At 45.1% G+C, this 26,243-nt stretch overlaps 1 protein-coding gene across 1 annotated transcript in view; it reads left to right on the forward strand.

The window, feature by feature from the left end:
* Positions 1–26,243, forward strand: part of ZFAND4 (zinc finger AN1-type containing 4) — a 371,796-nt gene that overhangs the window by 95,167 nt on the left and 250,386 nt on the right. The window contains exon 5 of the mRNA XM_078643109.1: positions 23,910–24,096. Within this exon, the coding sequence (XP_078499235.1) occupies positions 23,910–24,096 (187 nt within the window). The remainder of the gene's footprint in view (positions 1–23,909; positions 24,097–26,243) is intronic.

The raw sequence follows: 26,243 nt of genomic DNA on the forward strand, positions 1-26,243 counted from the left end.
AGACTGGTCTTGGTCTTATGCTGTAAAACTGTACTTATCCTGCAAATCCTACTAGACATTAGGCATAGAATCGTCACCATCTCTTGTCCTTTTCATGAACAAATCAACCGCTCTCATTTATAACACTCATGAGAGGATGGACAGACTCTAAAATAACGAATTGAGTACAGCATTATACACATACAGCCATGCTGCTTAACATTGCTGTTGACCGCGTCGTAACATAATGCGCAAGCGCGTACAATCAGTCAGACCTCGAACTGCGCATGCGCGTCTGGATAGTGCACTCTCCAGCGCATGACCCGCTTACAAGGAGCGCAGTGAGCCTAACACGCGCATGCGCAGGTGCAAGACAAACGCGGAGCCCATTGGTAATTCATCTGATTACCAATTACTACGCTAACGAGCGGCGCAATCACCGATTAGCGGCAGTATTTAAAGGAGGGGCCCTGTTCCGGTCGGTACCTCCACTTCCTCTCGGACGCCAGAGAGAGGTACCGACGGACAGGTAAGGCCACCTCCGTGCCAATTGGTTTACAGAGTCAGCTTATTTTGGCAGCCTTAGATCTCTATTCGTGATTCTAATCTTTAGTCTAAAAATGTACATTTAGCAGTTCCTCTCTTGCTGTAGTGAGGTACTGCAGGTCTTAAATCAATTCATTAAATTAAATCAATTTATTCAAATATGATTGTCCAGCTCCTGAGAGGTTGGGTGATGGTCTCTGTAAATCAAATCTACAGCTAATGGGTGTTGATAACAGTTGTTGCATCAAATAGCAGAAGGCATTTTATTTGTTATATATTTTGCTTTCTTATGTACTTCAGAGCGGGGCCTCATATTCCCGAGCGGTTGCCGGGTGAGGTGAGGTCCACTTCCTCGCAGAGCGGGGTGAGTATTTATAGACATGAAATTTGTTCTGTGAATGAGTAAGTTGACTTATGTGATAAACGGGACACTTTTTGATCCTGTTTATGTAGTGTTGCACGTTTTTTCTGTGGGCATGTGGTATATACTCTAAATGCACATAATCTTGTTTATATATTGTTTCAGGATTGTAAAAGAACATTCTTCCTACGCATGGACATTGGGGCTCCAAGTTCATGGTAGTTATTCGCATCTTGAATTATGCAATTCTTTTCTCACTTTCACATTTTGCTTTGCAAAACACTTTCACTCCAGTGGCAGTAGCTTACCAACTTGGTCCTGATGAAAGCCTGACTAGACGTCTATTTAGGCTGAAACATGTTGACCACCTGCACAGCGCCATAGTGTAGTCATTAGTTCCAACTACCTGGCGTGTTTTTAACATTAACACTCAGACTTTCTTTAATAAAATGTTTTTGTCTGAGTCGCTAATTTTAACTTGTTCACTATAGCACTGCACGTACACTTTCATCACCATCTTAAGAGCAGCAGTTTGGCATGAGTGTATCATCTTCATCCACTCCCGCACCATCAGCTGATGGTTTGGGCGGTAGAGTCGGGTGTCTCCACAAACATCCCATATGATGAAATTCCGCCAACATAGGGTGGTTTGATGGGAATATCTCAGCCAATTGCTACTCTTCCATCCACTTGCCTCACAGTCTTTTTGTGCTATCACTTACTCTAGACCTCTCATCCCCTTTTGGTATTTAAGTAGTTGTTGTAGGAGATGGGATGATAGGTCTCTAAATATATCTCCTTTGACCGTCCTTACATTATTGGTTTTCTGCTTAGGAAAGTTAGCATTTATTACATAGAATCTGTTTCCTTGGAAGCTTTTTTTGCAGAATCAAAAAGTTGTGAGGAGCATAGCTATTTCGCATTTGGAGCACATGTGTTTTGTAAACACTTCCACTTATTAGCTGAACCCAGCCTAAACAAAATTAGGTACAAAAGTATTGTTAGTTACCTGCCACTATGTAAACTGTTAAACAAACTAGCACACTCATTGGGTGATGTCATCAGTACTGTCTGTCATCAGTGTTGTCATTTGAGACCTCACCAGTGATGTCATAAAACTTGTCATGAGTGATGTCATATGTGAGGTCATAAGCAGTGCATGGCGGGTGTTAGAAGGTGGTTCTGAAACTAGGGGCCGGATTTTTTGCTGTTTGAGCACATAATTGTTGAGCTTTTACTATGGGGGAGCCTTATAATCTGGGACTCACCCACAGTGAACTCATAATGAAGGAGACTGCATGGATATTTTACTGGTGTCCCCCTGGCTTGACGAGGCCGCTGTGCAGCAGCTGGAGTATGGGTCACCGGGCTGGTTACATGCAGACACCTATGTACATGCGTGTGCGCACAGGTAGGGGCTGCGCAGGGGAGATTCCTAGCGTGCGCAGTCCAGGAGCAGCTACAGAGTGAATGATGTGGCAGGACTTATGCAGAGTTGGGTGGTGGTATGGAATAGGCTTTATACACTGGAAGGAAACATGCCAGGGAAAGTCAGTGTGTTTTAGTGTGTTTTTCACTTCATTATTCCCTTATGGGGAGGTGGATCCATGGCTAGAGTAACTTCCACAAGGCCTACAGATCCCAGACACGCCTTAATGTCCGGTGTAGCGGATGTGAAAATAAGTATTCTGAAGAGCCCAAAGTCCTATTTGTAGTACTTTTGGGTCGTCCAGAAATGTCATATTTCTGAGTCCCTGGCTGGTGTCTGGCCCTGGCAGGTTAGATTAATGAACTTTCTTCCCAGAGCGAAGATCTTCCCTCCAAGGAGAAAAGATAGGTGGAGCTACAAGCCAATCCATCAACTGCTGTCGCTGGGTGCCAGGCACCAAGCTGAACCACGGTGAAGGCAGTAAGGGGGGGAAGGAGTTGAGTTTCAGAGGCCATGTGGCCAGAGACACTGGAACAAACCCAGAGGCTGGACAAGAAGGAGGGAGCAGGGGCAGGGAAGTGATGTGTCGCTGTTTGATAGGACACACAGAGACTTCCTGCCAGCCCCAACTCAACTTTTAAAAAGTACTTGCACAGGAAGAGAAGCTCTCTCTGGGTTGTGGTCTGCTGAGGCGGAAGGTGCTGGAGCCTGGCAATGGGCAGTTGGAAGGAGGACACCCCTGACTGCCCCCACCAGGCCCCTAACAGCGCCAGAAGAAGAACCCAGGACCGGTGCGAAGAAGTAGGGGCCTCTGCGCAGGGAGAAGAGAGGCACAGGGAGCCAGTGAAGACCACTCCCTGCAGAATGCCCCCTCCTTCAGACCCGCAGGGCGAAGGAGAGTGCTCCCAGTGGCCGGGGGACGCCACCAGGAGCAGAAAGACTCAAATATGGGGCAGATCGGACCCCCAGGGGCTGAGAAATGGCCCCCGGAAGGTAGGCGACCTTTGACAACTAAGAAGACCGACGACGAAGCGTGTGGGGCTCCGCTGCCGGTCTCAAAGATGCCCCCGGGGTGGGCCGGGTCCCGAGGGCTGCCCTGCCCCCCCCCCCCCGCCCCCCCCACCCCCCACCCACCCCTTGGAAGTCCCGCACCAGAGCAGGCAGACCACAAGAGGACTGCCGGCTCGCGCGACAGCACAGAAGAGTGCTGGGCACGCAGGGGTCCAGGGTGGGACCGGAGCCCCAGAGGAAGACATTCAGCGGTGCGAGGGGCCCGGGTGGGACCGGGTCACGGAAAAGCGGAGCAGCCGGGGGTGTGCTCCCCGAGCCGTCTGTGCTCACCTGGGGGTCCGGGTGGGACCGGCCCCCCACCGAGGCCCCAGAAAGCAGCGAAGCGCCAGTGCGGCTCTCCCCGGCACAGCGGGAGAGCCACTCATCTGTTATTCAGCAGCAGGATCTATAAGCGCCCCATAATGCCTTGCAAGGCATGGGAAGTGGATCGTTTTTGGCGTTTTGGTGGGCCCCAGAGTTAGAGGGGTCATCTTTGAGTGTGAAAAGGTCCTGGGGGGAGCTGCTGGAGAAGCGCAGTCTCGCCCCAGCACAGAGATAAGTCCCACCCTAAGTTTCTTGAGGATTTAAAAGGAATAGCCCCTCAACGCTCAGCAAAGATTGCATCCCCTCCTAGGCTGTAACTTTTTGTTCTACAGCTGGGGGTGCATTGAGAAGTGCATCAATGATTGAAGAGCTGAGTTGGAGATGTCTTGAGAAGGGCATCCCCTGGAGGTGAAATGGTGTAATTACATTGAAAGACATTTACTCATGGTTATTTCTTTTGGAGGGACTGAAATTCACAGTTTGTAAGGTGATGTCATAAACAAGGTGGATTTAAGTGGCTAGACACTCCTGCTAGGGTGTCTGACTGTATTTACTGAATCATGTGATCATCTGTGATGCCTTAGGGGCTATAATTGCAATGCATTTATAATGATACCCAACTGTCATTCTAAAGTGTGCATAAACATGTATTCTTGCTGCTGCACTTAGGTGAAGAACCCAGACTGTTAGCCCTTAAGATGTAGAAGTGCATACTTTATGGTCAGTAAGAGATGCTCAGTCAGGTTCATGTGTCACCAAGGCAGGTGTACCCCTGTTGAATGCTTGTTGCGGTAAGGGGGGGGGGGGGAAACGCCACTGGGATGGTGCCAGTGTGCAGGGCTCTCGCTCCAGGTTATGTTCAACTAATTGCATTGAGGGGCAAAATGATGTGCACACATGGGAGTGGTGGAGATGTTATGCAATGTCACAAAGTAATTCCAACAGCTTATGTATATTTGTAAATTGGTGCATAGTATTGAGTAGTGTGTGTGTTTAATAAATGCACTCTTACTTTGATAAAGCAAAGTACAGACTGGACAATCAATTATTGAGTGTTATGTCTGCGCACTTGCAAATGGCGATTACTAGCCCACACCACCTCCCTTGAGTAAGCCTGAGACTGCTCTGCAACGCTACCCTGTTAGAGTGCGCACACACACACACACACACACGCACACGCACACACACACACACACACGCACACGCACACGCACACACACACACACGCACACGCACACGCACACACACACACACCACCACCCCTCTCCACTCCACTCCACTCCTCCTAGAGGTCGCCAGTAGGTAGTTGTAGTTAGGACCTAGTTACCATAGGAAAATGGCAACATTCTATTCCCAATACCTTGGTGCCGGTTGACGAATCTTCGCAAAATTTTCAAAACAAATTCTTTGTTGATATCAGCTACTATGTTGAAAGTTTGGAGGTGATTTGTCAAGGGGGTTCCCAAAACGTGTTTTCTCCATGTTAATTTCCATTGGAAACTTTGAACAAGGCTACAGGTCGAACGGGTGAACGGAATTACCCAAAATTTGACATGGAGAAGGGTCTTGGACTAGAAAGCACGCTTTTGTTTATTTGGTGTAAATCCGTTCAGTAGTTTTGGAGAAATATCAAAATTTATAGATCTCGATATTTTGGAATTCTGCCATCTGATTGGCTGAGGCGTTACGAGCAGGAGCTTGCTGCTTATTGGCTGTGATGGTGTTGCAACTAGGAAGTGTTGGCCGCCATTTTGTGATTCAGTTGAAGCGAGTAAGGGGAAAAAAGGGAGGAAAAAGTAGGAAAGCAGGGTAGGAGCACTGTAAGCTTTGAGGGGGAGTGCGAAGCGAAGTAGTCACTGTTACCGGCCTAAAAGTGCGTTGTTACTCAGAGTGACATGGTGCTAATATGATATGGTGCTACACTCTGGTATGAAACAGAGAGTCGAAACCGTGAGGTCATTACTGTAAAGTGATGTGGTCTGGTGTTTGTAGCATACATGTGCAAGTAGTGCTAGTAGGCGTTTATACCATACAGGGAGTGGGAAGCGAACTACTGACCGGTCCCGTGCGTTTATACTATACCGGAAGTGAGAAGCAAAGTACTTACGCCTACCGGTGTGAAAACTCAGGGATCAAACTGAGCTGATTGCTGTAAAGTGATGGGCTCTGGGCGCTGTAGGATACTAGCCGCTGTAGTATAAGTGTGTAAGTAGTGTTAGTATGCATTTATAATATATAGGGAGTGGGAAGCGAACTACTCATCCCTACTGGTGTGAAGAATCTGGGATTAAACCGTGAGCCTAAATTGTGAGCTCATTGCTGTAAAGTGATGTGCTCTGGGCGCTGTAGCATACCTGTGGAAGAAGTGTTAGTTTACGTTTATACAATATAGGGAGTGGGAAGCGAAATACTTACCCCTACCGTTCTCGAGACTCGTGGATGAAACCATGAGCCCATTGCTGTAAAGTCTCTGTGTAGTATTCCAATGTAAGTCATAGTAGAATGTTAGTATGTAATTCTACTAGAATCTAAGTATGTAATGTTAGAATGTAGGGCTGTCATGAGGGGAACCTTGCGGAGTTTGTACACCGTGCTGGAGAAGACGGTTGCCTTACTGTCTGCTCCTGTTGGTGGTTGTTTCAGGTGTCTTGTTTTCTTGTAATAAATCTGCTTATTGGATCCGCTGCTGTCTGCCTCTTCACTACATAAATTTGGCGACGAGCGGGAGAAGGTAAAAAGAAAGCACCACTCGCCAATATTTCAAAATTGGTTGCGCTGTGCTGAAGATCCGTTTTCTTTGTGTTGCTGTTTCTATTCATGCCAGGGTCGTCGGCTCATTGAACTGTCATCCGACTTCTGGTAGGATTTATATTTTGCGCTTCCTCTGCTTCTTCACTACATTCTGGTCTCTGTATTACATGTGTGTAAGTAGTGTTAGTATGCGTTTATACTAACAGATGGATCATGGTCCTAGGGAGGGCAACATGTCAGGCGCAGGTCATATAATGTCCCGGGGTGTGCATTCGCCGGACATTTGTGTTTGCTATTAGAGGGCTGGTGCATGGCTTCCATCCTTTAATAGCAAATACTTGTTTGACTACTTGAAGCGAGATGAGGAAAACCTCGTATCGCTTTAATAGAGGGGATGCGGATGGTAAAAATGGAGAGAAAAAAAGAAGAAAGAAAAAAAGCAGGGTCTCACACGTTCTTTTAAATGAGGCCCCTGGTGGGTAGTGTTCCGTGGCCAATCCAATTATTATATTGCGGGGTCTCTGTAGGACTGGAAATCTTAATGTCACATGTAAATTAGGCGCGGAAGAGCACAGAGACGTTTTGCAGCCTAGAGGACTGCCACCCTCCCGGGTATTGTTTACTAATTGTTTGGGGGGGGGGGGGGGTTCGAGGCCAACTGAAGTCCGGGGATCGCCAAACTCCGGGGCTTTATTTAAATATGCAGGGTGGGCATCGGCAGTCCCTGAAGCCTTGGTGGGCCTAGGCAGTGCCTTTTCGGTATTCACACGGGCAGTACTTATGGTGCTATAAAGTGATACACTCATAGAACTCTTGCAGTTGTACAATTACCCAGGCTTCATTTGTCTAATAGTCAGATTATGTTTGGTAGGTGCACTCTAATATTAGGTAACTTTATCCTTAAACTCTCTTATAAACAGATGATTTTCACAATAAATAATAGACCTGTGTTGTCAGAAAAAGAAGACCTATACACTCAGTTATTTATTTGAAAAAAAAAAGCAACCTTTATTAAAATGAAATGAAATGATTACGCACTTGTATAGCGCACGACTACCCGTAGGCATCTCGGCGCTTGTACGAATACCGCCGAGGAACCCTTCCTGGCCTTTCCCTGTGAGGAGCCCACTCCTGGGCACCCCCAAGGTGAAGTCAAGCATCCTCAGCGTTGTTGGGGCCGTTGTAGAGATTAAGCAAGCTATTGCCCAGAGGTGCAGAGTGGGACTCATGATTAGAATAGGCACCGAGGCGAGAATGATCAGGTCCGAGGAAATTAAGCCAGAGACCCGCCGAGGCGGGAATTGAACCCTGGTCCCGGCCAGACTGCTGCATCAGGGTCTGCCGCTTTAACCATTGAGCCACACTTCTCTTCTAAAACACAAATAAATAGAAAATTAACTTAAATAGAAGAAACAGTATAATAAAAAAAATGTGGGTTGGACTCCAGTGGAAGCAGCGTAGGAAACCTGCAAGACAAAAATGAAACATAAGTATGTGTGCTATGTGGAAGAGGTAAAGAAAGGAAGTCCGAATGAAAGGACGATAGTGAGAATGGAAGGGAGGGGAAGTGGGTGGAAGGGAGAAGGAGAGGGAGAGTAAAAAGAAGAGAGGAAGGGGGAGACAGAGTGGGTGCCTACTGCACCCAGACCTTAGTGTTTACCCTCCCATCACCCGTTTGTCTAGGACGCTGGAATTGCAGAAAGAGTGTGGGTCAGCAAGTCCTTAAAATAAAACACATGAGGCCAGAGATTATGGGCCATATTATCAAGAAACGGAGATAACATTATCGCAGCTTTAGCGGCTAAAGGGGCGATAAGGGGTTGATAATATGCCCTTGTGAATTCCCATAGAAGCTCAGGTTCTGGTGTGAACCTGGGTTTCTATGGGAATTCACAAGGGCATATTATCAAGCCCATTATAGCCGCTTTAGCAGCAGACAAACCCTCAATCTACGGAACATGTCCCTGCCACCCCAGCGTCCCATCACTACTCTACTTAGCCACTCCACCAAGCAGATGCCACCATCAGCCCCAGCCCCTCCCCACTTCACAACTCCCGTCCTCCACCCTTCACACCCAACCACCCACCATTCAGCCCCCCTCCCACCCCCTAAGGACTCACAACTCCCCTCCCCCCAGCTCCCGAAACACCCCTTACTCTCAGTCCTCCGCCCTCAAAGATCCACCCCAACGTCCCCACCCTTCCTTGCCCTTCCAATCTGCCATTCCCACGTCCTCGCCAGTCCCAGCTCCCCCTTTCTCCCTACCCTCGTCCTCCTCCCATCGCTCTCAAACTTCCAGCATTCAACTGCCCTCTCATCCCCAAAGGACCCCCACCCACCCATTCCCTAGCCCCAAAGCACCACTAACTCGCAGCCCCCCCCCCTAGAGATCCTAGACCATTCCCTAGCTACCGAAATACCTCCAACTCTCTGCCTCCGCCCCCCAGAGATTCCAGACACCTTCACAACTCCGTCTCTCAGTCCCCCATCCCGCCAATCCCCACTCCACTAGTTCAGATTGTCCCCGCTAATGAAGAATACCCTCACCCCCTTCTGGTCAACAACCCCCTTCATGCTCTAGCCCTCCCACAACTGATATATAGACCTGACAACTCCGATACTCAACCAACTCCACCCACCAACCCACTCTCCTACAGTTATCACCGCCCCCTTCATTGAAGATAACTTCCCCCCCGAAGGGACCGCAACTCCCCGCCCTTAACAGCCTACTCACAACCGAACCCCAAACCTGATCTAGCCACCTCCCCTCCTATTAACCCCCGAGTAGATACTCGCCCCAAAGCCCCTCACATCCAGGGCTCAGTTCCGCCTACCCTTCCCCCTCTCCCCCTCACCCGAGCAGTCGCGCCGCCTCGACATTATTGAAGCACAAATCACGACCCCGATCTTTGGCCTTAAGGAAACCCTATCTGCCCTTGGGAATCTCCAGCTACCCTCCCCTCCCTCTGTTCCACTTCACATCCCTCCGCCTCTCCCTAGGAATGACTATCCCCCCACCAACCGGGCTCATCCCCACCCAGATTCCTTGCCTCCTCTCACTAAAGACCTGACGAAGTCGCGAACAGTCAACCCCAGAAGGAATTTAACCTCCCTCTCCTCCCAGGAAGTGAGCGCACTCGTTGCTTCGTACGAACTCCACCCGAACCAGCCAGCCCAGACCCCACCCCTGAACTCGACTCTCACCTCCTCGATCCAAGTCATCACCGGAGTGGGTAGGAACAAGCCCCCCCCGTAGAGCCTCTAGACCCCATTGTCTCCTTCAGCCATTCCCAGAGCCAAGCCTGACAATTTGAAACCAAAAGATGACCCCCCCTTGAACTGTATGCTTATCAACAGCCGGTCTGCAGTCAAACATGCAACGGAAATAGCTGAATCCATCCTCTCTCATGACCTTGATGTAGCCTTCAACACGAAAACATGGCTAAACACCCTATCCCACCCCATTCTGGACATTCTGGTGCCACCCGGTTTCTCAATTATTCGCAAAGACAGGCCCATACACAAAGCTATTATCCACAAAAGTGACCTCTACATCTCTGAAGCCCCCTCCTACCTGTACAGCTCCTTCGAATGCCTGTCGGTCAACATCAAACCTCACGGTCATAGCTCACGTCAATGCCATCTCCTCTACCATCCCCCAGGCAACTCCAACGAATTTAGAGCTCAGTTGTCAGATCTGATCACCCAATCTGCACTTAACAGCGACGACAGCTTAATTATGGGCGACCTCAACCTAAGATGGAATGATTCCAATAACCCGCTGATCCAATCTCTCAACACCCTTCTGCAAGACAACGATCTGATCCAACACTGCTCAGAGGAAACGCATTACAGAGGAGCGACCCTGGATGCCATCATTGCGAACAAAAATGCAGTCTCGATTGATCACATAATTCCGGTGGACTGGTCAGACCACCACATCATTCTCTTTCATATCATCCAGCCGACCCTTTCCCGCCCACCCACTCAAGCCCCCCCCTAAGTGGGTCAGGAACACTTCCAGAGTCCCCCGAGATAAGCTAGAGGAAGGACTCAGCACTCTCCTCCCGAACACGACGGAGTCCCTCCCTACCTCGGAACTCACCTCGCTCTACCATTCCAACCTTGAGCTCGCCCTGGATCAGCTGGCACCTCTGAAACTAAAAAAATCCAGAAGCATTCCCTCTAGGTCGTGGTTCTCTACTGACATTAATGATGAAAGAAGACACCTAAGATCCCTAGAAAGAACCTGGAGATACAACCCCACCGCCATCCATCGGGACCAACTCAAGGCAGCATGCAAAAACTACTACACCCACATCAAAAGCAAAAAATCCTCCTTCTGCTCTGCATTAGATAATGCCAAAAACCGCCCCAAAGAACTCTTCAACATCATTAGGAACCAAACCTCCATTCTATTCCTAAGGCAGTCAACTTAGTTACGTCCAAGACCCAATGCGACAACTTTGCAGCTCCAGTCCTGCAACCAACCCCATCCCCCATCCCATCCAGCCGGTCAAGGAAGAAATGATAAGCAATCTTATCGCCGCTGCGAAACCCTCATCTCACTCCCTCGATCAACTTCCCTCGAGACTGACCAAGGATTTGAAGCTAACTCTAGACCCAATCTGGGGCAAGATCATCAATAGCTCCTTGAGCGAGGGCTACATCCCTGACTGCCTTAAACTAGGACAAGTCACACCACTGCTGAAAAAACCTGGCCTTGACCTCATGGACATGAACAACTTCAGGCCGGTCTCGAACCTTCCGTTCCTATCCAAAATTCTGGAAAGATGTGTGCTTTCACAATTAAACCAACATCTAGAGAATTCTAATCTACTGGATCCTCTCCAGTCAGGGTTCAGGAAAGGCTGCAGTACTGAAACCGCAATCCTAAATGTCCTTGATGATCTGCACATGTCACTCTACTCCAACCATTGTAGCCTTCTCATTCTCCTTGACCTCTCGGCTGCATTCGACACAGTAGATCATACCCTCCTACTTAATGTCCTCCGAGAGAGAGCGGGCATCGAAAAGACAGTCCTAAAATGGTTCTCCTCCTTTCTTAACAACCGAACTCAAAGAATAAAGATCAACAGCTTCGAATCAGACCCCCTCCCCCTCGGCAGAGGAGTCCCTCAAGGATCAGTACTCTCCCCGCAACTCTTCAACATATACATGGAACCCCTCACCTCACTTCTAAGGAAATCCAACATCCCCTTCCACCTTTACGCGGATGACACTCAACTCTATTTGGAATCCACTTCGATCGCAGACATTCACAGATTAAATGCTACACTCATGGAGGTCCAACACTGGCTCTCAGCCAACCACCTCAAACTGAATGAAGAGAAAACGGAAGTACTCCTAATCTCGAACAAAGATGAAAACCCACAAATAGTGGAATGGTTCAAAGCCTTAAATACCCTCAATGTCTCTATAACGCCAATGGACTCCGCAAAATCCCTAGGAATCACTCTCGACCCCAAACTGGACATGAATAAACACATCTCTAAAACCGCCAAAACGCGTTCATGAACCTGAAACTTCTCTATAAAATCAAACCCTTCCTCCCCCCCCAAAGATCTGAAACAGGCCACGCAGGCACTTGTGCTCTCCAAAATTGACTATGGCATCGCTGTACTGACTGGAACAGCCAAGTCGCACCTGGGACCTCTCACCTCCACCCTCAACGCAGCAGCAAGAATGGTCACAGGAACAAAGAAATATGACCACATCTCTCCGGCACTCAAAGAACTGAAATGGCTCCCGATTGACCAACGAGCCAACTTCTGCACAGCCTGCCTCACACATAAAGCCCTGCATACAGGCAAAGCAGAATACCTGGCCACCAAATTCAAAAGGGCGGGTCAATCCAGGAACCTCAGAAGCTCCAACACACTACTACTCATCCCTCTGAAATCACAGAAACGCAATACCTCAAATAAATCCGCCCTACTTGAGGCAATCAATGGAATGTCTGAAAAGGCAGAAATAATTTAATGGTGGAAACGTCTGGAGGTAAATGAAGGCTTATTTCAAGCTTGATAGAAAATAGGAGTGGAGTGCATCCTTCGTTATTGAAGTACGATCTACCAACTGTTACTGGTAATTGTGGTTTAAAGAGCAGATGGAGTGCTCGAGAATTCACAAGGTTAAATAATTATAAGTTATACGAATGTTTATATAGAAAGGAACAGAGCGCATGCTAGAAGCATAATGTGCGCGTGTAATGCAGTGGCGGAAGCCTGTGTGCATGTACACTTAGTAACGAGCTCACTACAGTGTCCTAAAAGCCAACACCACATGTCTATAGGGGAGCGCTGCCCACTGGCTCAGGCCTACAGTACGGTCCAGCAGGTCCTTAAAATGAGACAGATGTGACTGAATGAGGTCAAAGATCACATCATTGCGCACGGCAAAATTGCTTTTTCGCACGTGCGCACTCAGGGTGATGCACTCCACCCCTCCCGCAGCATCGCTTGTTGTATGGCGTTTTAGGATCCGTGTGAATTTTCCCGATTCATGCCCTTATATAGGTACAATTCATATTGCCCTAATATAGGCATATAAATCATTCCCTTATTTAGACATAGCCCATGCAGTCTAAATACAGGCATGGCTACTTCCACCCATACCAAGACGTCACAACGATTTCTTGGAAAATCAGCTTAAGCAGTCAGGGACCTCCCCTTGCTTGAATATTGATTTGTCCAAGAACTCATGTACTTTACAAACAACTACTATTCCCTTGGGGTTCTTTACTGACGTTATTATGCCAGACTTTACGTCAAACTAGGCTCCTTCAAGGTATAAATATGCCTTCCCTTGCTCTAGCAAGACACGGTGGTTTGGTGCAGTTCGACTATCTACTTGCCTGACGCAGCTCGCTACAGCAAGTGCCGAAGGAAGCCGACCCTCCAGCTGACGCACTGATCAAGAAGCTGTCCTTTCTCTCGCTGAGAATTCAGCTCCAGTGTTTCCAAGCTCCCCTTGCGGGTTGTTGGCGAAATAGTCTCAAGACAAGAGATACCAGACATCCTTCATTCTAAACCAAGGTACGGAGATGATTAGAACCTAAGAGAAATCTTGGATAGATTATTGGCAAAGAAAACTAAAACCTATGCTACACAACACTTACTTCTTCCCACGTACTACACTTAGGTTAGGTTCATTGGGGTAGGCGTATTTTAGAAGCACCAGTTGAGTACTTTTAGCCATTGTTATTTAGGTATGTATTTATATATGGTTTAGAAACCATACAATGCTCTTACAGAATTATTTTATAATATTGTTCTCGCTGTACGCATTATACTTTGCAGTCTGCATTACGATTGTAGCAGTTCACTTTACTTGCATGAGAAAGAAGACTGTTCAATAAACCTTTTTATTGAAAACACCCGTCTCTCTATTTCCCTGCACCTCTGTCGAAACGAAGCATGCACAATTGACTGAGTGAAATACTTATCTATTGTTTCTGCGACTCCAGAGATATATTTCTTATTCTTGGGAAACAAAGTTGTCCTGTTTATGCGGTTGTCAGAAACTAATCCCTTCTTGTGAATTCAAGAAAGATTCTAGTGACCTCTGAGCTAGCTGGCACTCATTATTAAGTTTAATATATTAGGGACGAGGAGCTACGCTGGCAAACAAGATGGCTGCTTAGGCTCCCGGCTCCGCCGACCTCCGTATCCTGCCGGATGATCCTGTCCATTATCCTGTTTTAACGCCCTACCTCCGTGTAGATGAACTGTTCCGCACTCCGATGGTGTAATCCTGAAATTTTGATCGGCTTGTTTGACAGAGTTGCGTCGAGTCTAGGTTTGTGGCCTAGTCCACCGGAGACGCCGGGGCCTTGAGTATTTGCATAGCCGGGTTGCAGTTCAACAACATCGGCCGAGTGATTCAAGCAGGGTCCGGTCCATCGAAGTGGAGGTTTCTTTTTCGGCCGGATTTGTCGGCGATCGTTTGACTACTTAACATCGAGGGAGGAGTGACTTGGTAAGATATCGACTGTGGGTGGTGGTCCCCATCCCGCGGGCCCGGGTTTTGGCTCCCGCCGGGGTTCGGGGGGTCGGGGAATTTCCCTGCGGTGTCGACGGGCGGATTACTGCCGCATATAACGAACAGTCACCCTCCGACGCTGCCCATTCATGTTCCTGTTTGTTCCCCCGGGGATACCGGATTCACCGGGGGAGGTGATCATGATTGGTACCGGGCGAGAGATAACTGACCGAACGGAGCATGAGCCATTGCTGATGTCAGTATTGGTAGCGCTCGGGGCGTTTCATTCGTATATGGATGCCCTGATACACAAAATGAATACCGGCCTATCTGAGATGATGTTTGGGGAACCGGACCCTGCTTCACTGCAGGAACAACAACCGGCTGCGATTCAAGCAACGGCCATTTTGATTCTGTGCGAGGACCCTGTGAGGAAACAAGTGTCGAAACCCTCAGTTGGTGCTCTGGAGAACTGTATTCCCGAGGTCATGAGCACATCGCTAAGCCCTCCATCATTGCTGACTTTGGATGTATCGATTGACGTTCCCCTCCCGGAGACTTTTGTTGTTGACTGTTCTTCCACTTTGTTTTCATCCTTTCCTGCCTTGGTGGCTGTACGATTGCGGGAAAAACTACATTGGGACTATCCATCCAGGAGGGAGCTTTTTTGTGCTGCTGAAGTTCTCGTGGACACCGACTATGGGTAGTAATGGACTGATTTCTGTTGGATTCCTTTTCTTCTTTGATTCTCTCGTTGGCATATTAGTCTTGCTGGGAGGGGTTCGCGTGATGGTTCGGAGGGGTCAAGGCTGAGATCGATTGACCGGGGCGGTTGGTTTGGCTCAAATGGGTGTTCGATCTGCAACTGTTGGACTTACGTGAGGCTGGGCGGTGTATTATGGCTCCCCCTAATTTTCTTCTACTATGGTCTCTGATACACTTGTATTTTTGACTATAGGGGGTGCTTGTCTCTGGGAGGGGGGGGAAAGGGGCTGGGAGCCTATACGTATATGCCCTCCCCCATGTTTTTCTCTTTTCCATCTTTGGAACCTAGTTAGTTGGGGCGACAGGCATGCTGCTAGTTGGGGTTAGGCGACAGCCATATGCAGGGCTGCAGGGTGGGGGGATGGGTTTGTTATTTACTTTGTGTGTCCTTCTCTTGGTTTCTCATTCCTTCGTCTTTCTTGGTCATTCCCTTTTTAGTATAGTTGGTGACATATCCTGCTTTCTTTTAAATTCCAATGTCCGGTGGCCTCGCTTCTTCTATTATCCTGATTATACAGTGTGGGCGGGATTGGATGGCTCGTGCTTGAACTGTTTCTCGATTGTATTGTTGCAATATCTGTTTTGGACTTATCAACGCAGGCGCTTCAGGGATCCTTCTGTTGCTCCAAGTCTATCCTGTCAAAGTATCTGTCCAATCCATTATTGTGTATGAATGTATGGCACCTGATGTGTCTATTTCTTCTTCTTGGTTTTAAAAATAATAAAAAGATTTAAAAAAAAAAAAAGTTTCATATATTCGATCGAGACCTGGTCGACCTCAGCCCTACGTCTAAACTATAGGATATATTATTCCAATGTGCAGAGCCTATTGGGAATATAGGAACTACACTACATGGCGCCCAAAGTTTGGGAAGGCACTAATTTAACGCTAGATACTAAAGTAACTCAGTCGTGCTTTTCACAGAGACCCCTTTTTCCCATAAAATACTCCAATAGACGTCTGGAGTGGGTGAAAGGATAAAATATCCGCCATAACTGAGTAGGATGAAAATCCTATGTATTAGTTTTTGGTTTGTTCAACGTTGAAGGATACAGTGTTCCAAAATATTGTGCACCTTATCTTTGTTTCCTTGAAACTTGCTAGGCAAAATTTCAGCCAACAAAATGACTGAAAACTAAACCGGTAGAGCTGCAGCAAATGCAGCCCAACCAGGCTTAGACGTTACAGGTTTCCAAGAGACCGATGAGGATGCTATAATCATCCCGGAAAATTTAAAGAAAACCATCACTATAAAACTTATTAAAAATGGCCTATCACCAAGAGGTGGTAGGGTAGTTTTTGTCATAGAGGCACATGAATATTGGCAGACAGAGGTAATCCATTCATGGATTGTCTTCCCTGAAGCAAATCCAGTAACGTTTTTCACTTCTACAAAGAAGAGGAACCTCCAACGGAATACACTCCTTTCGAGGATGTTGAAATTCCACTAACATACCAAGAGCATGCGCCCTGGTTTAAAGGCGCCCTACAACATAATCACATTACCAGCCTCGATCAGTTAGGAAGACCAGGAGCAAGGCGGCCGGTATTAGCTAGCTATACACCACATCCTGCCATTGAAGAACTGTCAGATGTGGAACTATTGATTCAACTAATACAACTACTCAAAATACATAACATAGACAATTGGTTCAATATGTCATGCGGACTCTAACAGTCCAACCTCCCATAAGGATTCCACAACAAACCCCTTACCAGGGGAACACAAATAAAAGCACACCACAGACATTGGTAAATTTTCCAGCAAAACGGGAATAAATTCCATTCTGGACAGCTCAAAAAATTACTCAAATGGAGGCCGTATTTCCTGATACTACCCCTCATGAGAAACACAGGATTCTAACAATCTGTTTACCAATGGGATCGCACCACACCTGGAGGACTGTGACACTTGGGGTACAGTCTTTGCTGCAATCTACTCGAAAACACATGGTGTTCCGTCTATGGCGGTAATACCAGATGTCCTGAAACAGATTCAAAATAAATACGGGGCAGAGCCTGCTTTAAATCTGGGTATGAAACTACTGAAAGATTTCAAACAGGTCTCAACAATAATATTAGCTAATATTAAAGGTGAGGCAGCATCCGTGGCGATCCCCCAAAAATTAAGGGAATTTGATGTAACTGAGCAACCATACAAATTGGCCAGAATAATCGAAAAATCCTATGAAGAACTAGGTAGAGACAGTCTGGGTGGGAAACCAGTTAAACCACAACTAACTGAAAGTCCTGAAAAGGTCTTTATTAAAAACACTCTCACTGTTCCTAAAAAGAAGTGGGAGAACACTAAACAAACTTCTAAAGAGAAGCGTTCTCAATCCCGAGGTAAAACTCCGCAAAAGGAGCCTTCTGAAAGGAGTTATAACCTCAGGAATAGGGATAATTTGAAAAAACCTGATAGATATCAAGATACTGATAATCATTCCTCTCGCACCTTTCAGACTTCATCACAGAAATCCGAAAGAAGAGGACGGTCAGAACAAAAGGAAGAACGTGTGAAGTCCAAAGACGATCAACAAGTTCCAAAAAATAAGAAAACCCAATTCACCAAAAGAAGGTAGCAGGTCTAAAGATTAGACATGCCGAGGATCTTGAGGAAACATCTCAAGAACGGGGAGTGGGATCAGACAATGTTGGACAGCGCAGCAGAAGTAACCGTAGCTCGCAAGATCTTGAAGGATCATCTGGAGATAGTGGACTTGAATGAGTACATCCAAGTTGAAACTGCTAATACCAGGGTTAGTGTACCCCATAAGTTATATGAAGTAACACTCCGGATGGAGGGGGATATAACAAGAAAAATAAGAGCACTCTTTTGGGAGAAGCTCTCTAAGGGCTATGACATTCTTCTAGCTGAACAAGACTGGCCACCTGAATTTGTCAGGGAGTGCCCACATGGCGAAGGCATCATTATGCCAGCCTTCTCCAATCATATTCCAATTCATTTAAAATATATACTTATGCCAGAAAATGGTCTGTAGCCCAGGCTCTTACATTATATAAAAATCATGTAGGATGGGATGAGGATTCCCCTCACCATAAAATCCAGTTAAAAACTCAACCGACTGCACAAAGGCAGTACCCAGTTAAGCAAGAAGCTAAAAAACAAGTCAGGGAGATATTAGATCAACTTGAATACCAAGGGGTGATTGAAACATGCACCTCGTCAATTAACAATCCTTTGTTTCCTGTCTCCAAACCAGACAATACATATCGTCTAGTTTTGGATTACAGACATTTAAAACTCTTGTTGCAAAACCTTTGCAGTACAAAATGCACATAGTGCAGCACTAATGAATAACATTGTGCGTAAAAAATATAAAACCACTTTAGATATTTCTAAAGTTTTTTTCTGCCAAAACATTGCACCAGAAAGTAGGTACTTTACCGCTTTCTCAATCATGGGGACACAGCGTCAATTCTGTCGTCTCCCCCAGGGATTCAAGAATAGTCCAGGGTTATTTTCAGCCAGAGTAACAGAGTTACTACAAACGTATGATGATGAGGCATTATCTTATGTCGATGACTTCTATCTAACAGACGATGACTTGGATAGGCACTTGAACAGGGTGAATACCATAATACTTGGCTTCGCATCTGAAGGGTACAAATTCAGTTTTAAAAAATCACGAATTGCCCATTTAAACGTCCTTTTTCTGGGATACGAATTATCAAGTGAAGGCAAATGCCTGGCAGCCAACTTTTTAGAAAAATGTGCGCTGCTCCAACCTCCAAAAACGCTGAAAAACTTACAATCGTTTCTAGGTTTCCTAAATTTCGGAAGAACATACATTCTAAACTACACAGAAAGGGTTAAACCTCTCTATGAATTAATCAAACCTGATTTCAAAACAGTTAATTGGACTCAAAAACACACAGGAATTTTGCGTTCAGTGCAAACAGACATGTTAGCAACAACACATTTACAAACACGAGTAAACGTACGCAACCTTGTAATTCGAATCATTCCAGGAAGATGCGATTCACGTACGTAACCTTTAATAAAGGAGAAAACGTACCAATAGCTTATAAATCACACTTGTACACACAAGCTGAAATGAAATTCACCTCTACAGAAAAAATTCTGACAGCGGTTCAAACTGCAGTAGCAAAAGAGAGAGCCCTAGCACAGAAAAAATGGTTGTTACTCCCGTACCTGCTTTAGAAGCCGTGACAAAAGCGAGCATTCCAAATGCAAAGGCTTTACATCCGAGATGGATACAATGGGTTAACTCTCTTGCTGCAACAGACATTGAATACGTTTTTGTCCCCTATTTGAAAACACAAGAATTTCTACAATACGAACAAGAATGTCCTCTGCCCACTGAGATTCTGCCTCTAGAACAGTACGAATGTATAATTTATACAGACGGATCAGCACAACCCGCAATTGGGGGGCAAACAAGCTTATAGTGCTGCGTGCGCGATCGTTAAGGGTCGCTGGCTCGGTGGCAAATTCCGACCTATGGTCACTAAAACACAATCTCTCGGAGATTGTACAGCTCAGCGAGCTGAACTGCAAGCATTCAAGATGGCGCTTGAAAATACTGATCGCGAATTCCCCTCACTCATAGTGTGCGATTCTTATTACTGCGTCCAATCCTAGAATAAATACTTGCAGAACTGGATTCAAAACTGTTTCAAAGATGCAAAAGGTGGCACAATCAAACGTAAGTTGCTTTGGGAACAAGTAGTTCAATTACAAAAAGAACTACAAAAGACTCACGTGATCCATACACTGAGTCATCAACGTGATGGCGTTCACATTGCAGGGAATTCATTGGCTGATGAATCCGCGAATGCAGCTGTGCAAACGGCTTCCGTAGCTGCAATCACTCGTTCAAAAACAAAAATAGACAACGAAATAATGCAAGCTGTCGCTGCTTCCAGCAAAGTCAGAGGAAAAACATTACCAAAAGGCTTTCCACTCAAATACTCGTATATAACTGATGCAAATAATGTTCCATTTGCTCCAATCCCTGATGTGGAGGATAGAGTAATTCCAAACATGGAACATAGATTAGGACTAATGTTAGCAGCACATGAAGGACTTGCTTCTGCACATGCAGGTGTTTCCGCCACAGTGTTGTTATTAAAACGGAGATACTGGTGGCCGCGCATGAGGAAACAGACCAGAAACTATGTTTTGGAATGTGAAATCTGCCAAAAGATGAAAGTCTCTACAGTGAAACGTCCTGCACAGACGCCCCTGTTAATTTCAGATAAACCATTAGCGTGCGTTTACCTGGACTACTGCGGTCCCTTACAAAGGGATGGTAACTACAAATATATCATGGTCACAGTGGACTCATGCTCAAGATTCATTTGGATGTGGCCTCAGCGCTCGGCTGACGCCCGAACGGTTATAAAAGATTTGCGAGTCTTTATCGGCACATACGCAGTCAGCCCGCTACATTCTGACCAGGGTCCTGCGTTTAGCTCAAAGGCTTACAAGGAGGCCATGGCCAATCTGGGCGTTGCATTGCGGTATTCTAGTCCATTCCGTCCTGAGGGAAATTCGGTTGTGGAGAAAAAAAACGGGACATAAAGCAATCTATAACAGCTGGGTATTAGGCTCGGGTGACGGGTGGGTCAAACATCTAATAAGTGTCCAACGTAGTCTTAACAATCTGACACGAAGTTCTCTGGGTGGAATCACTCCATACGAAATCCTTTTTGGAACTAGAATGATTGTCCAGGACCTTGATCGTCACACTTCAGTGGTAGAACAGAAACCTTTTGATATCAAAGACCCTTTGGCCCACAGACACAAACAACTGTCAAGATAGATTCTTGAATACAACACAAGGGTTTACATTCACCAGGCCAGATCCAAGATATGTCCGGGGATTGTAACAACATACAGTGTAGGAAAACTGTGCCTTGAGTGGCTACAAAGGTCTACTAACAGAGGTAAAACAACACTTATCTTTACTTAAAGATGGCGTTGATTTGAGGGACTTCTTGCAAGGACCTGCAAAACCACGTCATACATGTTTTATGTACGCTGGTATATATGCCATTTATAATGGACCATGTCATGAGTGATGCAATATGTGACGTCATCAGCAGTGCATTGCAGGCGCGCGAGTTATAGTTAGCTCAACTAACTATAACTGGCAAATTTCTCTGGTTTTATAGGAGTCAAATGTCCAACTAACTATAACGTCCCTGAAACCTATGGTTTTTTAGTGGATTTCTAAGGTTCTTTTTAAATGCTAATTCCTAACTATAACGTGCCTGAAACCTATGTTTTTTTCAGTCAATATGTATCTCCTTCATTATGACCTCAGCATAGAGAAATGTAAGCTCACATAAACAACACATTTTTCCCTTTGTCATTATTTTATATAAACATCAAACGCATTCAGTAACCTTGTGTGGAGCTAGTAAATGCAACTTTTGACTCAGAGACGAGTAGAGACCCCTTTAGCAGCAATACCGTGAGAAAAATATTTCCTGTTGGAGATTAACATTCTCTTGCATTCCCTGGAATGTATTCTGACACGTACCTCCTTACAAACCTGTTTTAGCTCAGTGACATTTGGGTAACTTTGTTTATGCTCAACCACCCTCACAGCATCTAAATGGTCTTTATGTCTGAACTTTGATGTGGCAATTTCACAACTGTGGTATTTTCGAGTCATTGATCTGCTGATGTGTTTTGAAACATTGTCTTGTTGCATGGATTTCAACTAAGATTTAGCTGTTAAATGACGATCTCACGTTTCCATTCTAGAATGTGTTGGTATAAAGTAGATTTCATGCCGGTCTTATTGATTGTGAGGTGTCCAGTTACTTCAGTTGCAAAGCAGACCCAAACCGTTATACCAATACCACCAACAGTGTTTTGTATGAGGTGCTTGTAGTAATATGCAGTGATCGATGTTCACCAAACATATTATTATGCATTACCACAAAACTCGCCTTATTTATCTACAAACCTTTATTCCTAAAGTGTAAGGGTTCATTTAGGTGCTGATTTGGAAACCTAAGCCATGCTGCAATGTCATTATTAGAGAGAAGGGATTGTCTCCTGGCAAAGCTGCTTGGAAAGCAGCACTTGACCTGCCTTGTCATCATAGTTGATTTCATGGACATTAACATTCATCATATTGGCAAAGGTTAATATATCCCAGGATGCCTCTTTGCGGTACTTTGCAATCTTAGAGCATCATATGATCGTCCCTGAGGAGACTTTGGTGATGCTGTTCACTCATGGGTAGATTAAGAAAGATTATTAAAAATTAAGAAAGCCCAAGAACGTTTCCACTATGGAGATGTGGACCTCATATTGTTTGGAACTGGCTTTACAGCCCTTCAAAGGATAATGAGGATCAACAGTCATCACAGATACATTGTCTTATCACTGGCGTTATGTATTGCCACAAACCTGAATGCCACAGACCAAACTGGAAACTTATCAGATTTTATATACAGGTGGTAGGTAGCATTTACTGAAGAAACTGTAACTATGCTTGTTTAACCTATAATGCAGTAGTACGTTTTTAACATTTTTATTTACAATGGACTTTGAATTTTTATTTTAATAATTGACAAATGAAAATTCGTATGCATTACTTGTCACATGATGTTAGATTTGTCCACTAATTGGACTTCGTGATGACTGGATACAGCTCAGGTATATATTATGTTCATCTGTAGAATCTAACAAGTAAGCAACACCATTTGCACTCTTGATAAGCTTTAAAATCCATTTGCAATTTTCACTGCAAATGTATAGCTAGCAAGAAGTCTCATGTCATCTACGACACTTCCTGGACCACATTTTCCCAAAAATGAATAAATAACTAAGAGCAGCTTCCAATCTTGAATCCTTTTAAAGTCATAACATGCGAGCCAATTGAAACTAACATACCCGGCAGTGCCACATATTATTGGCTAAACAGTAACTGAATGAGATGAATTGCAAATGTTATGATAATTGGAATACATTGACCTGGAAAGTATGTTTGACTTCTTGTTGGAGCATGAAAGGGAGGGCACAGACACTGCGATATTTTGAAGGTTGCAAGACAAGGAGCCCTGAAAGTGATCACAATCATTGACTCTCCTACTATCATACATGCAGCACAAAGCACTCAAAAGTTGTTACAAATGGTATCAACTTGCACAAATTCCCACTTAAAAATCCACTTAATTGTATAATACCAATGACTGATTTTGAGATGGCAAAATCCAATAAAGATAGTTATTTAAAAATAAATCCAATTAAAAGCCTTGCTATTTGTGGTTCTGTGTTCCTCAGATCTTCATGCACTCCTTTCCAAGATCGAGCTTATCTGGCTGCCATTGTTTTATAGATGGTAAAGCAGGGAATCATACACATTTGCAGCCAGAAGATGCTCGATGTAAATGCCTTTCATGCTTTCAAGTTATTCCTTAAGCCTCGTTCTAGGACAGATTTGTTATGGAGCCGATTGTGCACCATGCCTGTTGCATAACTAAACAAAATATTAGCACTATTCAAACGAAGTTGTACTAAATTAAGATTTCTGTTATTGGAATTTTGATTATTAGCAAAAATAAACTGACATGCACATCTTTATTATCCACATATTTGGTGCATTTGGCCTACAACTATTTCGATTTTAAACTTAGCTGCTGCATGACAGATTAATACTTTGATAGTTATAATTTATTGTTTTTTCTGTAGTTGCTGTTGAAGAACCCATTTGGGAAAGGGCTGACTACATGGATGCTGGCCGCGAGGAGGTGTGGGAGAAGGCTCCTTCCAATAAACAAGTTACCTTTTTGGTGTACCGAGAAGGAGATCGGTTAAGTTTCTTTCGTGTTGTTGATAGAGGAGATGGAACGTTAACACCCTTGTCAGAATCTTTAAGGTAAAGCCTGTTTACTGTTTAAAAAGTAATAAACTGATCATTAACAGTAAACACAATGTGCCACGCCATGGTTTGTTTAGACTGCTTATGATGAAGCATGCCCTGATAAGTTGGGACTTGCAGTGTAATATGCCCATCAACCTGTTTGCTACCCCTGAAAATGCAAGATGCCATGATTTGTCCTCTGTGTACCTACACCCCAGTATGTGGAGGACCTTGGACTCCATCTCAGATTCCTGCTAAATGCACTGTCACCTTTTCACATTAATCAAACCTTAGAGCTGCCCATATTCTTCCCATGTCCTCACTCCTTAGTGGTAAGGGCTTTATGCACACTAGATTTCAAAAGAGTGATCATGTATTGTATTCATAAGACAAAACATCTCTTATCCTTTGCTAACCCTCACATGGGACATCCCATCTCCAAGTCAGGCATTCTGAGATGGATTAAAAGCACACAAACCTGTTACACCAAAGCTAAGCACTCATTATCTGTGCCTTCTAGAGCACATTTCACAGGCAGAAAGTGTCACCATGGCCTTCCTGTGTAACATCCCTTTAGCAGACATTTGTAAATCTACCATCTGGTATACACCACATACATTCATTAAACAGTACTGTGTGGATATGCAAGCCCGTCAACAGAACTTTAGTTGGCTAGAACTGTGGTAAAGCTCACTACCCACCTCTTTGAGGAGAAACTGCTATAGAGTCTATGCAGAGCACATATATCTATGTCCACACTTTCTACACATTAAAAGTGTTACCCTGAACCATCTGTTCATAGCGTGCAGTGCTGTAGGTTCACATGTGCTGATGCTCTACTCCGAAAGCCAGTAATGACATAGATGTTTTCCTCTTTCCTTCAATTTGCACTTCGCAGTACGGTTGTCTTCGACACTAAACTCCATTTTACTGTTCATCTGCTGCATTGTTGGCTAAAGGAAGATGTATCTTGTGACTTTGAACTTATTTGAAGAAAAACAAGTTGCAAATATCAGGGCCCAGCTCTAGGTGGCAGGAGTGTGCAGAACATGTGAGTCTAGAGTACTACAGATAGTTACAGGGCAAGTACCATTTTCTTCCTATGCATACTCTTATCTACCTACAGGTTCCTGACCTCCTGAATCTCTTCCACAGACAAGACTGGGGCTGGAATAGTTGAAATAGCTCTTGTATGCCAGTTGATGGTGCCTCTACTCCTGTTCAACTCTCTTACCTCCCCAGATGTGAGGTCAGAGCTGTGTATGGCGTTGTCGCACTACTATGTCTGTTCCGTTCTGTTTTCCCCACTGAGGTGGAGATGAGACAGGCAGGATCGCCAGGAACACAATGCAGAAACTAACTTCAAACCTTATCAAGCATGCAAGACTACCTTGCGCGAGAGGTAGGTAGGTGGGTCAATGAGGAATCTGCAGGTAGATAGAGTAGACACCAGAAGTATTGTTACCAAAGACAAGTAACTTATTCTTCTGATGGATACCGCCGATTAAAACAGAAACCGCTGGATCATCAAAGAAGCTGCCTTGGAACTGAGTTGGAGACGTCCTGTCAACCCTTTGCGCAATAACCGTAATAGTGTTTTAAGTACATCATTTTAAGCATTTTTGCACATGTAAGCCACAAAGGAAAGCATCAATAGGCTAACTATATGATATGTTTTGCACAAATCAATAGATGTTGAGGCGGCACTTTGCACTTTAAGCTTTGCACTTTAAACTTGCACCTATTTGTCTGCCATCACTCTGTAGCCAAGACTCGGATAAGGGGGGTAATCCTGTCTCAGGAACCGCTGCTAATCTCTGCAAACAAAAGTGAAGAAACAAGACAATGGTCACCAATGGCCGGGGGAGGGGATCTTTTCCGTAATCTTAATGTGTGTTTTTTACTGCGGCTATCAGCCTTTTTAAACTGATGTTTTATTGTTTACAAGAGATGGCCATTTTTTTGTAATGGTTTTAATTAACTGTACAATAAACATACTTACTTCTGATGGATACTTTATCTGCCGATTCTTCACCGTAAGAACAAGTACTAAAGTTGTACCCCCAAGGTGGTGTGTTTGAGAGGGGGATTCAGTCAAGAAATCTTGCCACACAGGCTCATCAAAATGTCCCTCCCAGCAAGGCTAGGGCCGAGACAGTTAT

Source organism: Lissotriton helveticus, chromosome 5_1 (assembly GCF_964261635.1).
Source record: "Lissotriton helveticus chromosome 5_1, aLisHel1.1, whole genome shotgun sequence".
NCBI lineage: Eukaryota > Metazoa > Chordata > Amphibia > Caudata > Salamandridae > Lissotriton > Lissotriton helveticus.